Raw genomic sequence first — 15,143 nt, 5'->3', positions numbered from 1 at the left:
CGACCTGGCAGCTGGCGTGCTCTTTTGGGGTCTCTGCTCAGACAGAGACCGGCTCGTATGTCTCGGCTCTAAATAACCACGCTGGGACATCCAGGGCCCTGCTGCGGGGCTGGGATGGAGGCGGTGGCGCTGGGTGTCCCCACGGAGCTCTGCACGGAGGGACCTTGCTCCACGCAGGGCACACGGGGCCCTGCTCCACGTGGTGGCTGCAGCCTGGCCGGGTGGGTTTGGGGAGCAGCAGCTGCTGCGTTGCCTGTGCACGATGTGCTGGCCACGTGTAGGACCTTATCTCACAGCCGGGTTGTGCCCAGAGCAGCCCTGCTTGGCTGCTCCTTCCAAACCCAGCCCCATGGGTGCCCCCGCTCCGGTCCCAGTCCCCAAACCCTGAGCTCGGCTCCTTTTTAGGTCTGGGAGATCGGTGTTTGCCCAGGCTCCAGGAGCTTCCCGGGCTGGGGGCGATGGCAGGATGGGGTCCCCCGGTGCCAAGGAGCGTGTCCGTCTGCACCCAAACCCAAACCCTGCGGCTTGTCCCCTTGATCACCAGGGGAATTCTGTTCCCAGGAGTGGAAGCTCTGCCATTTCCCTTCTAGCTGTGCTCGTGGCCAGCTTATTTCCCTACCCTTGCTGTCCTGGTCCTAGCCCTGCCAGCAGCGCTCCTTCCCCGGCGGTTCTGCGCTGCCAGCAACCCTGCGCTGGGGCTGTGCCAGCTCCCCCCAGGGATTTCGGGTTCCTCCTGGAAATTCCCGGTGCCTGTGGGCAGCTCTGGCTTCTTGGTGGCCACCGGCAGCCGACCTCCCTCACCCCAGCCTCTCTCCTCCTTCGTTCCTCCCGGCCGAGCAGCCAGCAGCAGAGGCTCCGGGTTCTTGCGAGGAGCCTGGGCAACCTCTCACTTTAAACAAGGGAAGGGGAAGGAGGAGAAATGTGGTTTGGAGGTTAATTCTGGCAGCGTCAGGCACGAGGAAGATCAAAAACACAGGGCAGGAGTACAAGAGAGGAGGGAAGCTGTTGCGTGCATGCTCCTGGAACCCCCTGAGAGTCCTGGTTCATGCACGCTGCACGTTATTTCTGTACCTACTTAAATTAAAACCAGCCTTGTCTTGCGGACGCTGACTGGAGCCAGGCAGCTCTTCTCCCCAGGGGAGAATCCAATTTTCGCTCCACCGAGCTCATGTTTTTGACCTGGAATGACTCTTCCTTTTTTTATTTAACCAACTCTCCCTCCCAGCCCTGCGCTGCGCCGTGCTCCTCGTGCCCACGGTGTCACAGCAAATGGAAAGGAGGAGGGGGCAGGCTGCTGACCACCCCTAAACCCAATGCACAGGGCAGAGAAAACCCAGATGGAGGGGACGGGGGACTCTGTCCCCAGCCCCTTTTGCACCCTCTGTGCCTCCAGGTTTGAGCCCAGGACTGCTGAGGAAGAGAAATTTGTGGGTGCTGGCAACGGGGCAGCTGTCCGGGAAGTCTGTAGCATTAGCACACTGTCGGTTAAAGTTCAGAGATGCTATGTGCCTAATTGGCAATTAAAGGCACAACAGCAGCCTCCCGGGGTGCTCTGCCTGCTGCAGCACAGCTCCCGTTGCAGCACACATCATCGCTCCTCACCTTTCTCCTCACCAGCCTCCCGGTCCCGCAAATCCAACCCGCCAGAGGCTCAGGGCGCACCGTGGGTGCTTTCTGGGAGGAGGCTAGGTGGCTTCGAAGCACTCTCCCTTTCCACACCCGTCAAAAACCTCTCCCTGCTCTTCGCAGAGCAGTCATGGGCATGACTCACGGTGGCTGCCCCGTGTGCCCGGCGCTGCCGGCAGCAGCGTTTTGCTCCTTGTCCCCTGCCCTCGGCGAGCTCCCGCTGCTCGGGGTGCCCCCCTTTGCGGCGAGCAGAGGCTCCCGTGGGGCTGTGCAACCCACGGAGGGCAAAACCAGCACCAGCCCCGTCTGCGTGAGAGCGCTCAGCACCGTGCTCAGCAATTAGTCACCGCTTGGCAGGCGTGCAGGAGCGGGTGAGCGCCGCGTCCGCCGCCCACGAGCTGCCCGGCAGCGATGTGTCTCGCTCCTAATCCTCTGACTCCATCCTTAATCGATGCGAGATAACCGGGCGGATTAGTCAGCCTTTCAAGACTGGAAAGGGCAAATATTGGAAGAGGTATAGCCCACTGTTTGCGTGCGTTACGCAGCAGATCTGTGTGGGATACGAAGGGGAGAGCCCCGAGCTGTAGGGTTAGCTCGTTTCTGGGATGGTTGGTCAGCAGCTCTGGACATCCCCCTGGTGCTGCCCTTTCCAGGGATCACCGAGGACAAGCAGAAGCTGGAGGCACAGAGAATGTGCTCAGCTTTTGTCACTGAGCACCGTTGTGCTGTGTTTTGGCTGCCACGGTGGGGACGGAGGAGGCTGGATGGGTTTTCTTAGCCCGAGACAAAAGCGTGAGGTTCCCCCAGCACACTTGGCGGCAGCGAGTTTTCGCAGGAGGGGGAATTAAAAATACATTCAATCTAAAACGAGGCCAGAGAGCATTCAAAACATGATAGCAAACACTCCCAGAGCAGCTCCCTGACTGAGGAAGCCCCACATGCAGCCCTGGGGGGCTCGGCTCGTGGCGTCCCAGCAAAGAAAACCGCAGCCTCGATTCACGCCCACCCGCGGAGCATCGCTTCGGCAGGCAGCGCCATCCTGCCGGCCTGCTGTAAGCCTCCCCGGCGTGGCTGGGGGTTCCCTCCTTGCCCTCGCCTCTTTGGGTGGCTTCTGAGAGCCAGGACCCCTTGCCGGGGCTGTCGGGCTGATGCTGAGCTTCGTTGCTTGCCACGAAAACAAGCGCCGCGCCACTAAAGCAGAAGGCGTTTAGTTTTTCAGGCTGCTGAATCCTGAAAAGCTGTTGCGAATTAAACCTCCTTGCACTTGCCCGAATGTGCCGTGACACCGCAAGCGGAGGGCTGGAAGGGAGTGGGAAAGCGAGACCAGCATGGCTTGGTTTTCCTCCGAGCGGGATTCCAGGTTCGCGCTCCAAATCCCCGCTTTTATAGACTTTTCCACTGAAGTCGGCTCCTGCCCTGGGCATGCCTTGTGTAACCGCTCCTCTCTCCGCATTCCTCAGATTCTTCTGCTGCTGGAGACGCTGGGCTGAGGGAGAGCCCCGAGGTCCCTGGGGGAGACGGGCACGTGGAAGCGCACCCCGAGCTCGGAGACGCAGAGGAGGAGGAGGAGGATTTGGGAGAGGCTTCCCCTGGACTCCAAGCTGCCAAACCACAGCGCCGAGCCATGTCACAGGTCATCCAAAACCACGTGCTGCGCGTTGGCCAGACCGTGCACATCCCCTCGCGGGAGGACAGCAAGTGCCTGCACGCGGCGGGGTACGCGGGCTGCTCCGCGCTGCCAGCGTCCTACTGCTACTACTCCACGGGCAGCTGGGCTGACCCCAAGGCTGTGGGGTGCCCCAAGGGATGCCTGGTGCCTGGCGGGGGGCTGTATGGAGCCCACCCTGTGCTGGAGCACTCAGCTGGAGCTCAGGGGCAGCAGGAGGCCTCCCCGGAGCGAGCCGGGGTCCCTCGCCAGCCGCCGCAGCAGCAGCAGGGGGACGCCGGCACGGAGCCTGACGCGCACCTCGGCTCTCCTACCTTGGACATTTCAATAGAGAGCCTCAACAAGCTGATCCTCGAGATCGATCCGACCTTCCAGCCGCTCATGTGCAAGCCGGTGAAGGACACGGCCCAGCCCGCTTCCCAAGGGGATGTCACGGCCACCAAGAAGCACGAGCCGGAGGTGATAGGTGAGGCAAGAGGCGCTGCTGGCGCGGCGGGGCCACCAGGGCTCGGACCTTGTGAGAGCTGCTCACGAGAGGTCTGTGGGGCCTGGTAACATCCCCCTGTCCCCAGAGGGTTTGGTGTTGTGTGGGTGTGCTGCGTCCTGGCATCGGGGTTTGGTGTCAAAAACAGGCTTTGGGTACCCAGCTTCGGTCTGGTTGCTTCTGCAAGGTCTCTTGTCCAGCTAGCTCAACAGGAGCCAAAAGAACAGCCTTTAATCCAACCTGATATTTCTTTTCCTGCATTTGGAGAAAACACTTCTCATGAATAATGGGGCTCTCAGAAAGCTCCTGGTCCACGTTGATGCCATCGGGGACCAGAGACGGGCCCTGACCACAGGAGCTGGTGTCCATACGTGCCCGACCTCACAGCAGAGCCCTGCTTCTATGGAAGGGCAGCGGAGCCTTTCCCTGGGTCACAGCAGACCTGTGGGACATGAGGATTTGAAGCCAGATTTCCAAAGCCCCGGGCTAAGCTACCGATGGTTACACAACCATCCTAGTTAAATGTTCCCCGTCCTTTTGCCAGGGAAATTCTTTCTCCAGGGCTTGTGCACTCCTCCGGCAGCACGCCTGGCATGCATAACGCAGAATGGCAGCAGCACAGGCACCCACCTCTTGCTGCTCTCACGCCTGGGTGCTTTGGGAACGCTTCTGCATCGCTGCCATCCCCACATCCCGAGCTGTGCCGAGTGCTGCGGCTCCTGCTGTGCCTCCCCTGCAGTGTGTGAGCCACTCGGCGTGCCGTGCACAAGGTGACACAGGCAGACAGGGAGCTGCATGCTGCTGCTCACGTTCCGGTGTACCGGCTGCCGGAGCACACATCTGGGATGTGTTTCAGTGCCTAAAGATGCCGTCTGGCTGCCTCTGGAAAGCCTGATTGCCCAGCCGCGTCTTTAGACGCCAAAATACCTTGAGAATCTGTCTGCAGCCCTCGTTCCGGAGAAAGGTCAAATGAGAGGATGTTACAGACAGGGAAAAAAAAAAAAAAAAAATTCTGTTCTCCCTGATCCCTCGTGGCTACTCCTGCCCAAGGAATGTGGGGTTGGGGGAGGACAAGGTGCATGACATCGGGCGCGGTGAACTCCAGCTCGGGGCAGCCGATAAGCCGGAGCCTGGCGGTGCGAGCGCGGTGCGGGGCTTTGGGCGTTGCTGAAGCAGCTGCAGACTGTGCCTCCTGCTCCGCCGAGACACAAGGGCTGGCCTTGCAGATAAAGTGCGGTGACAAAGTGCAAGTTCAGCCCTTTGCTCCTCCAACGAGCACTTGGAGGAGACCTGGATGCGTCTCCGCGACGCATCGCGCTCGGGGGCTGCCGCCCGAGCAGCTCAGCAGGTAGCGTGCTGGTGGCATGCTGGTGGTTTTCAAAACCTGGCTCTGAGTGTGGGACTGAACATCTGGAACTCTGGCCCTGAACTCGGTGGGAAAAGCCTCCCTTCAGCTTTCATTTTCTTTTTTATGTGGACTTCCTGGTGCTGCATTGCATCCCTGGCAGCCGGGGGAGCGCCCACAGTGCCCAAGCGTGCGCTGCTGTCCCCTTCCAGCCTGGCAGAGGGGAGCACAGAACTCAATCAGTTGATGCGAGGGCTGGAAGGAGGTTGATGGTGCCCAAGGATATAGGAGAGGGGTTTGCTCTTCTCTGCTGTTTCCATAACAGACACTGCAGCAATCCCCAACAGCTGTCAGTTGCCTCTGGTGCTCACCCTTCGCTGGAGAACCAGGGAGCAGTCCTCCTGGCTCGCGTGACAGCCAGCCTTGGTGCTTCTGGTGCTTTTTGCCACTCCCTGATGCTGAAAAACTTGCCAAGATCCTGATCAAATATTTGAGGTTTAGCCACACCTGATAAGCAGGAGCCTCGGCAGGAGGCACGGGGCCCCGCGAGCCCAGCGCGGAGGCGTTTCGGTTTTTATTTCTTTAAAGCGCAATGAAAAGCCTCATTTATTTTCCCCTTTTGAGGGAGGCTTTGACAAAAAGTGTCCGGCCAGGAGCCTGCCGTACATGCTTGCAGTACGTATGCTATGTATACTATGCATATATACGATGCTTTTCCTGCTTTTTTTGGGTGCTCCTCGCATCACGCAGCGGCGGCAGCGCTGGGCGAGCAGGAGCGCAGGGCAGCGGCGAGGCACGGAAACTCCGCTGCCGGGAGCAGCTCTTGGGTGCTGCAGCAAAATGGATTTTCCCTCTCCAAGAAAGGGCGCGGGGAGCCTTCCCGAGCCCCACGGCGGAGCAGGATTTGGGAGCTGCAAACAAAGCCGGGCACGTTCAGACCAGACGCGAGGCGCGCGCCGCGAGCGGGGAATGTGACGCACCCGGGAGCACCCTCCCTGGGCGGGCGGCGCGCTCGCCATCACTGCGAGCCCCTAGAGCACGGCTGCCTGTGTCTCTTGCTAAAAGCCCCCTCCGAGCTCAGCCAGAAGGTTTCCCTTGTTCAGGGAATCCCAGGTGGACAGCCCTGCGCAGGGAGTCCTGAAACATTTATGACGTTTCCCTCTTGGCTTAAAAGCAACGAGCCTGAGCGCAGCCTGCAGGGCCTGGGGGGACCCCAAGCCCTTCGAACCACATCGCCCTCGACAAGCAGCCCCTTGCTGGGGGGCTGCTGCTGTTATATGCCTTAGTTTAGCTTCTCTCCTTTGTACTCTGTGCACCATTGGCAAAAACAAAGCAGTTTGAAGTCCTGGCAATGGATGGAGGTGTTGGGGGGAGGGGAGCATGTGCCAAAATAGCGTGGTTCAGGGCTCTTCTCACCCTAGGGCTCAGCACATCCATGGCTGCTGTGCACCAGGGTGCTGGAGCTGGGCTTCCCCTTCTGGCTGTGAGTTTTGCTGAAGGTCTTGGAGCACGTGGAGCTCCATCAGAGGCATTATTTTTAAACAAAGGCAAGCAAAGGGGCTCGGAGACACGCTGCCAGCCCGGCCAGCCAGCCCACCCCGTCTCCTCCACACAGCGAAGCTTTGGAGCTTTCCACGGGTGAGCAGGGCCAGGCGGGACGGGCACCCCCGAGCCTGATGTCACCCCGGGGAGCAGCCAGATGTTTTTCCCTTGAGTCAGGTACAAACGGAGCGGCTGCCGAAGGAAACACCCACCGCCCACGGCAGGTCTCGGCAAGCGCCGGCGTGCGCACCCGGCGAGGGGGGAGCTGCACGGGCAGACGTGGCCGCACGTAACCCCTCCTGCAGCCCGCCAGCACCTGGGTGGGACACCACGGTTGGGTGTCGGGGCAGAGATCGGCCCTCATCGGGTCTCCAAGAAGGCCGGCGTTGGTCTGTGCCTCCCGTAGAGGCAGCCCTGTGGTGTGCGGGGAGGGGGCAGCACCTCGGCACCCCCTGGGGATTGTGAACCGGAGCCAAAACGGACAGGGAGGTGAACAGAGAGGTGTGTAACGAACCTTGCTCGGGCACTGAATCATTAACAGCCTCCTCTTTCTGCCTGCAGACATTAAGTACATCGAGATGACGCCAGCCAGAGCCAAGTGTACCGAGGTGCTGCAGGGCTCCTCCAGCCCCTTCTCCAGGTCCCCCCAGAGCCACGGCTTCCTGCCCCCGAAAGGAGCACCCAGAGGCAACTACACGAATGGCAGCGTCGTTTTCTCCAGCCCAGCAGGGCCCGAGAGCCCCAGGTTGGCCCCCCCGGGCTGGGCTGGCTTCCAGAGCTGCAGCAAAGCCTCGGAGAGCATCGCCGTGCCCCTGCACTGCGCGGCCGGCCAGCAGGACAGCATCTCCTACGGCCCCGGCGCACTCGGCACCTCGCCGGGCTTTGACAACTTGCTGAAGCCCGTGCACGTGGTGAGGGCTCAGCAGAGGACCAGCGGGGTCTCGCAGCTCTCCATGAGCCCCAGCTCGGACACCAGCTACGTCTTTGGGAGGTGAGCACAGCCTCGTGGCCCTGTTCCAGGCTGGTGATGGGGGTGGAAGGGGCATGGAGCTGGTACCTGAGTCGTTTCCTGAGACCTTTTCCCACCTCGGGGTGGGAGCTGACACCCAGCAGGGCTGGCGTGTGGTCTCTGGGCTGCTCCATGCATCACACCCCAGCCCAGCAGCCCCCCCTGATCACCTTCACTCTGTCTCCCCCCTGCAGCAGCACCCACTCGCTCCACAACGACGACTCCGATGCCGCCTGCCCGTCCCCTGCCGGCTCCATGGGCAGCCCCCAGCCGCCTTCCCCGGGCATCAGGTCCCCCTCCGGAGAACCTTTCACCCTGGCTTCCCACCAGCCCAGGGCAGCCTGCTCCACCAAAACCAACGCCAGCCTGTCCCAGAAGGGGCAGGCCAGCAGCTGCCCCCCCTCCATCCTCAACTCGGCGGCCGACATCCCGGTGCTGCTGGTGAACGGGTGCCGGGAGCAAGGAGATGCGTCCCCCCGGTTGACCTCAGCCTCTCCAGCCTCTACCAAGCAGAGCTCTCCTCCCAGCCTCAGCCCAGTTTCGGGGCTCGGCGGCATGAACAACGCGCTCTCGGCACCAGCTCTCTCCTGCGTCGCCGACAGTAAGTCCCCTCCTGCCATGGGGCAGCTCCTGGGGAGGGGGAAGGAGCCCTAAAGCTGCTGGGAAAGGGGGATAAATGCTGATTTCTGCTCTGCGGGTGATGGATATAAAGGACACGAGGTCCTTGCTAGAGCTGGAGAGCCTCAAAGTATCCCCGTGGTGTTGCCGGGCTCTGTGGGGGTCTCCAGCTCTTTGGTGACCCTGCACCAGCCATGGGGTTCCTCCCGTTGGCATCGTGGGGCAGGATCTGGTCAGCTGGAGGCGATGCGGATGCTCTTATTCATAACAGCTGAGAGCAAGGACCATAATTCTGTCATTTTGTACTCATTTGTGGGCCTGGAACGGGCGGGGAGGAGGGGTCAGGGTTCCAGTTCGCTCTGGAGGACATCTGAAGATACCGAGGTTTATAAGGTCCCTCATTCAGGGGCAGACAATAGGGCTATTGTGCTCCGGAGGAGATTAGCAGAGGCAGCTCTCAGGGCAGAGGGTTTTAATTGGGATTCTCATGGGAAAAGCAGGAGAGCTTTGCGGGTCAGATCCTCCGTGGGTGTAAATCCTCATGGTCCAGCGGACTTCTGGGCAGCCTGGTATGGCCGGGAGGGTCATCTGCTGCCTCTCCGTGCTCCACCACGGCCTGCCAAGGATAATTACGTGGAAATGAACCATTGTGAGGAGTGGGGAGGAAGCTCTGAGCAAAAGGATTGAAAATCCGCTTCAGCCCTGGCCGGCTCGAGGGAGAAATCCCTCTGCCAGGGCTCGTCCCTTCTCGGCAGCGTCTGCTGCGAAGGTCCTCGTGTCCCCAGCTCTGCCTCCCGTCCCTTGCAGGTCCCCTCGGGGCTGGCCAGCCGACCATGAAGTTTGTGATGGACACGTCGAAGTACTGGTTCAAGCCGAGCATAAGCAGGGACCGAGGTGAGGCGGCGAGCACGGGGCAGCCCCGCACCCAGAGCTCCCCGGAGGAGCTCGGCTGTCACCCCACAGTGACTCGGGGAGGAACCCCAAGGGCCCTGGGAGGTGCTGGGTGTGGAGAGAGCCAGGATGGGTCTGGGGGGCTCAGAACTCCCCTGCGTGCCCCTAAAGTCCAGAGAAAGCTGCCTGGCCCTCCTGTTTGTTTCTGGCACTGCCGGAGAGCATCAGCAGGGCGCACAGAGCGGGATATGGGGGTCCCATTCTGCTCCGCTGAGCCCCTTTTGGTGCTTTGACAGCAATCCAGCTGCTGAAGGACAAAGAGCCAGGCACGTTCGTTGTGCGGGACAGCACGTCGTACCGGGGCTCCTTCGGGCTGGCCATGAAGGTTCCCGGCTCTCCATCCGGCACCCAGACAGGTACAGGGGCTCGCTCGGGAAGGTGGGGTTGGCTACGGGGGTTGAACCAAAATAAGCCCAGCTCCACGGTGCTGAAACAAGCCCAAAAGGTTCAGAACATGCCTGGGTGGGAGATGCAGGCAGCACGATCTGTGCCTGCCCATCTCCTCCCTGTGCCAGCACCGGCTGCGGGCACCCTGGGGACCCTTGGGTGGGCAGGGGCGCAGCGGCCGTGCTCATACCGGTGCTGACGCTCTCCTCGATGTCACTTGAAGGTGAGGACAGCAGTGAGCTCGTCCGGCACTTCCTCATCGAGTCGTCGGCCAAAGGGGTGCACTTGAAAGGAGCCAGCGAGGAGCTGTATTTCGGTAAGGACAAGGAGCTGTATTTCGGTAAGGACGGGGCCGTCACCAGGAGCGGGGCTGTGCCGCAAGCCAAGCCCACAGGGGTGGGGGAGAGCCCTCGCCCTTCACCACGACGCCCCCAGACAGCTCTCCTGCACCCTTCTCCCTTCTCCTGCGGTCATGGGGATGCTGCTGCCAGAGTTTGCATGGGTGGGGGAATCGGTGGCGCACGGCCCCGCTGACGGGCAGCTCTGTGCTGTTGCAGGGAGCCTCTCCGCCTTCGTGTACCAGCACGCCATCACCCCGCTGGCACTGCCCTGCAAGCTCTGCATCCCCACCCGAGGTAAGCCACCGAGGCGCAGGGTGCTGCGGGAAGAGGGGGGGCGACCCTCCGGTGATTGCTTTAAGCGGCGCGAGGCTCCTGAGTCCCTTGTGTCAGAAGGAATTTCGGCAATGCAGCTTTGGCCCGCGGATGTCAGAGCTCCCGTTTGTTGTCCGTGCAGATCTCGCTGATGAAGACAGCCCTGACTGCGCCCTGGAGCCCGCGCTGTCCCTGCTGAAGAAATCTGCTGGTGAGGAAAGGAGCAGGCACGGGATGGTTGAGCTGGCAGTAGTTTGAGCTCTGGGCACTCACACATTGGGTTTAGTCCCCACGTATCGAACACCGCCCTTGATTTTTGGGCATCAGCTCTGACACTGCTCCCAGCTGGAGCTGAAAAGCTGTCGCTGCAAACCAGCCAGCACCCCAGTGCCCTGTTACAATGCTGCTCTCCTGGCTTCATCACCAGGCTGGGGGTGCCGCGGCTTTTCTTCATGTCCTCAGATCATGTGCCCACAAGGCAACATGATCTTTCTAAACAAAGGACAATTTTTGTCCTCATGACAGTGAAGCAAAGCTTGCAAAGGCAGTTCTCGAGCTCCCGAGGCTCATAAAAGACCCCAAAGTCTTTTAAATTAGCCCAGTTTTAAGCAGCTTCTGATTTCTAAGTCTCTCTCCTGATTCCCTTCAATCAGTGCACTGAACATCTGGAGTTTCTCAGAGAGGGACCGGGCATTTCGGGGCTGCTGAGAGCCACTGTGGGGTTACGTTGATGTGGGACCTGGTGGGAGATGTGCTGGGGGAAGAGGTCTGGGGTCTCTGCTGCCCTGGGGTGTGCAGAGCCCGGCTGGGGGGGCTGCAGGTAAGGACAGAGCCACGGGGAGGATGCCGTGCCGACGGGTCATGGCACAGTCACGGGAATCGGCAACGGCTTTGTTTTGCTGGAAATTCTGGAAAATCAGTTGGCAAGCTGCAAAGTTTAGCTTGACCCAGAACGGGGCCTTTCAGCAGCGCAATCAGCCCGAAATGTCATGTTTTAGGTTGGCCTTAAGCTGTTAGCTGGCTTGGGGTACTTCTGCTTTTCATTAAAGGAAATATGTAATAAACAGAAAAAGAAAAAAAAAAAAAAGAGAAAAAAAGAAAAAAGAAAAAAGAAAAAAGCCAAATCTGACATTTAGAAACCAGAAATTAAATGCTCTGACTTTTAAAACAATTAGTACAAAGGATTAGAGTAAACCAGAATAAACTCGCGAAGAATTTCTGAGTCACCCCATCTTTCGTTCGCATCGCAACAAATCTGACCCGGGGACGTCAGCCCCGCTCTGCGGGACGGTGCCTCCGTGCTGGGCACGGGGAAGTGCTCGGGGGGGATGTGGGGGGATGTGGGGGGACACGGCCCCGTGCTGAGCCCCCTCCTCGCTGTCCCTGCAGAGTGCAACGTCCTGTACCTCAGCTCGGTGAGCATGGAGACGCTGGCAGGGGCTCCGGCCATCCAGAAAGCCATCTCCTCCACCTTCGAGCTGGAGACGCTGCCCACGCCAACCCTGGTCCACTTCAAAGTGACGGAGCAGGGCATCACGCTGACGGACATCCAGAGGAAGTAAGGGCTGCGGCGGCGAGGAGCAAGGGGCAGGGGCTGGCGGCGCACGGCACCGCGGCTCCCTCTGGGCGCACGCCGAGCCGCCAGCTCGCAGCGTGCCCGGAAAATCTGGCCCGCGAGGACAAACCCGTGTTGCAATCGTGGGCTGGATTGGCCCCCGTGTTTGTAGCAGGGAGCACCAAGCTGCTCCAAATGCAGCTGGTGGCGCTGGTCCAGGGGTCCAGGGGCTGCGCCCCAGATGCTTTCTTCCAGCCTCCCCCCCCCGTGGAGAAGCGCTTGGATGTGCACGTGCCCGCTTCTCCCCCCAGCTTTGCTGGGCCCTTCCCTAATGCCACGCTCTCCTCTGTCCCCGCAGGGTGTTTTTTAGGAGGCATTACCCCTTGGCCACCGTCAGGTTTTGCGGGATGGATCCGGAGAACAGAAAGTGAGTGTCTGAGAGGGGCAGAGCGGGGCGAGCCCCCCCGGCGGGCACAGCCCTGCAGCCCCCCGTGTGGGTGGAAATGAGTGAAGTGTCACTTTTCTGAGCAAACCCCGTTCTCTCCTCCCTCCAGGTGGCAGAAGTACTGCAAGGCCTCCAGGTAAGCGCTGCTTGGTGCAAGGCTAAATGGGGGCACCCAACCTGGGCAGCCCCAGGACCCGCGCTTACAAACCAGGGGGGGGGCAATGAAATGTGGTGGAGGGCTGAGATTTGGGACGGGGGGGAGGTTTTGGCTTTGCTCTGCGGGGTGAGGTGGGGAGCTCAGCCACACCGCTGGGCTCTGCGCCCCCTGAATGGGACCCCCCACCCAAGCCCCCTGCCCTAACCAGCGGCTCGCTTGCTCCGGGCTGAGGAAGTGAGCTGATATCTGGCTTTACCTTGCGCTCGAGCAATGTTTCACAGCTGGGGAAGCCTTGCCAGAAAAGCTTCTCCCGGCTGTTTTTCTTCCAAGCAAACGTGATTGGGGAGCAGGCCAAGGTGGAATTGCTGGAGCCGGGATCCGCGCGGCGGCCGGGGCCGCTCGGAGCGCATGCCTCTGGATCCCTGGATGCGAGCTAAAGGCATCTCCCTCTCCTTTCCCCCAGGATCTTCGGGTTCGTGGCCAAAAACCAGACGGATTCGGAGAACCTGTGCCACCTGTTTGCAGAGTACGACCCCGTGCAGCCGGCGTCGCTCGTCATCGACCTGGTCAGCAGGCTGCTGCCGGGCCTGTAGGGGACAGAAAGAGGGGACACTGCGGACTGGCGGTGCCCCCGCACTGCTGCAAGGCTGCTTCCTCGCCTTGTGCCGCCTGCAGGCTGCGTTTCAGTTATTTATACATTTGGTCACGTTGAGATCTCTGGTAAAGACTTTGTCCTGCGTTGGGCTCGGACATTTTTCCCCAGTCCCCCCCTTCCAAGGCATCCAACGGGAGCAGCGCGCGGAGCCGTGCCCTCCAGGAGCGAGCGGTGAAGCAGGCAGCAGCGATCGCCCTCCCAAAATTATGCCACCACAGGGGGACGGGGGACAACAGGACAGCACCAGCAGCATCCCCAGATGGAGCTGAGCTCCCAGTGCAGCACACTCAGTCTTCATGTCCCCTCCCCATGGCGAGGGGAGGTCTGCGGGGCCCCCCCCATGACAGCAGAGCAGCGTCAGGAGGCAGCTCTGCAAGACGAAGTGCATGAAATCACCGGGCCCAGCCGAAAAATCCTGCTTCCCTCAAAGACCCAGCAGCATTGATGGGCAGGAACGTCAGCCCAGCGGGGGTTTGCCTGCTGCTGGTAAATTCTCTTTGCTCTTTTTTTTTTTTTTTTTTTGCAAAAACGAGCGCTTCCAGGCCACCTCAGCACCGCGGCCGGGCTGAGAAGTAAATGTTGACATTTTCATGACAGTAAAACATTGGGGTTTTTGGAAGTGACCTGCCTGAATTCGGGCCAGATCCTCGGATGACGTAAATTGGCGTCGGGCTGTGGAAGTCGGTGCTGCTGTGATTTACACCAGCTGAGGCTCCGGCTCCTGCCACGGCGGTGGAGCGGGGTGGCTCCGAGCCCACCACGTAATCGTCTCCCCCCCAGCACTTGCTTCCCCGGTACCTCTTCCCTGTGCTAATTTCAGAGCGTGTGCTCAGCGACCCCGCTCGGGGTGGTGTCAATAAACCAGAGGTTCATTTATCTGACCGCAGTCGCTGCAGTGACTTTGGCAGCCGAGGGCTGCGTTCGGCTGCCTTACGCTGCCCAGCCCATGTGCGTATTGCTCAGAAAAAGAGCTTGCCATCCTCCAGCAGGACTTTGAAACAGCACCCAGCTGAAGGGGCAGAGGTGAACGTAGCTGTAGGAGTGATGAGAGCTGCAGCGTGGGGCAAGGGGGAGCACACCAAAGGCTTTGGCACCCCCGGCTGTGCGTGTGGCTGAGCCCTGAGCTCTCCGTTCAGCCCCCCAAAATGTGCAAATATCAACGTCAAGGCTTAAGGGCAATCGCCCCGGGATGCTCAGTGCTGTTGTGCATCCCTCAGCCCCTCTGAACGCAGCCCCTGCCCTCGCCACCCCCCCCCCCCAAAACTCCAGCACCCCCAGGAAGGGCTCAGCAGCGCAGGATGGGACCCGCTGCAGTGCGGGCAGCTGCCAGCAAGGGGCCCCAGCACGATTCTGTCCGTCCGTCCATCCGTCCGTCCGTCCTGCCCATCAGCCAGGAGCCATAAAGAAGGGCCGAGCCGCCGCTTCTTGCCGAGCTGTTCTCATTAAGCTGCTCTTAATTACGGCGGTGACTGCTCACCCCCGGGACCCCGCGCTCGGTTATGCAACCTGCGAGCGAGCACCACGTAACTCCCCGTATTTATGGCCGTGCGGCTCGCCATGGCAGCGATAAGCACAAGGGGAACGGGGAAATTCAGAGGCTTTGGCTTGAATTTCAATGCGTGTGAGCTCTGCTGCTCCGTCGCCGCCAAGCCGGGCCCCCTCCGCTCCCCTTTCATCCCAAATCCCAAATCCCAGCTGCGCACGACTCCGGTAACAGACCTGCGGGGTTTATCGGCTTTCTGGGGGAAGGGGGCACGGGTTGCTTTGCCCCATTCAAACCCAGATCGCTCGGGGACAGGAGCAGGCCTGGTTCCAGGCACCGTCTTCCACACGTGGAATTTTTCCTTCGCCGAAAACCCTTTTCCAGGGAAGCGCAGCGGGAGCACGGGGCCGGGCGCTGCGGGGGGGAGTTCAGCCAAAACCACCTGGATTTAGGGGAAAAAAACAAACAATTCTCTGAGCTCCTCATGGTTTCCAAAGTTTGTCCCGGGCTTCCTGGAAGCGCAGCTCTGGGTTTTGGATCCTGGGTCCGGTTCCAGCCGTTTTGTAA

General features: G+C 60.6%; 1 protein-coding gene across 1 annotated transcript; it reads left to right on the top strand.

The window, feature by feature from the left end:
• Positions 1 to 3,250: 3,250 nt before the first annotated feature.
• Positions 3,251 to 13,031, top strand: TNS4 (tensin 4). The gene is made up of 12 exons (XM_032202523.1): positions 3,251 to 3,758; positions 7,225 to 7,654; positions 7,867 to 8,273; positions 9,098 to 9,184; positions 9,478 to 9,597; positions 9,852 to 9,944; positions 10,186 to 10,263; positions 10,424 to 10,492; positions 11,671 to 11,839; positions 12,195 to 12,263; positions 12,391 to 12,417; positions 12,902 to 13,031. The coding sequence occupies exons 1-12, from the start codon at positions 3,251 to 3,253 to the stop codon at positions 13,029 to 13,031; spliced, it is 2,187 nt and encodes a 728-aa protein (XP_032058414.1).
• The last annotated feature ends 2,112 nt before the right edge of the window (positions 13,032 to 15,143 follow it).

Source organism: Aythya fuligula, chromosome 24, assembly GCF_009819795.1.
Source record: "Aythya fuligula isolate bAytFul2 chromosome 24, bAytFul2.pri, whole genome shotgun sequence".
Lineage (NCBI taxonomy): Eukaryota > Metazoa > Chordata > Aves > Anseriformes > Anatidae > Aythya > Aythya fuligula.
This window is presented reverse-complemented; position numbering and strand designations above follow the sequence as displayed.

Excerpts from the sequence above, each read along its gene's own strand:
- TNS4 (XM_032202523.1), top strand. The coding sequence starts at position 3,251 with ATGTCACAGGTCATCCAAAACCACGTGCTGCGCGTTGGCCAGACCGTG. Across the intron at positions 9,185-9,477 it reads GAGCATAAGCAGGGACCGAG|CAATCCAGCTGCTGAAGGAC; the intron begins GTGAGGCGGCGA and ends GTGCTTTGACAG. Across the intron at positions 10,264-10,423 it reads GCTCTGCATCCCCACCCGAG|ATCTCGCTGATGAAGACAGC; the intron begins GTAAGCCACCGA and ends TTGTCCGTGCAG.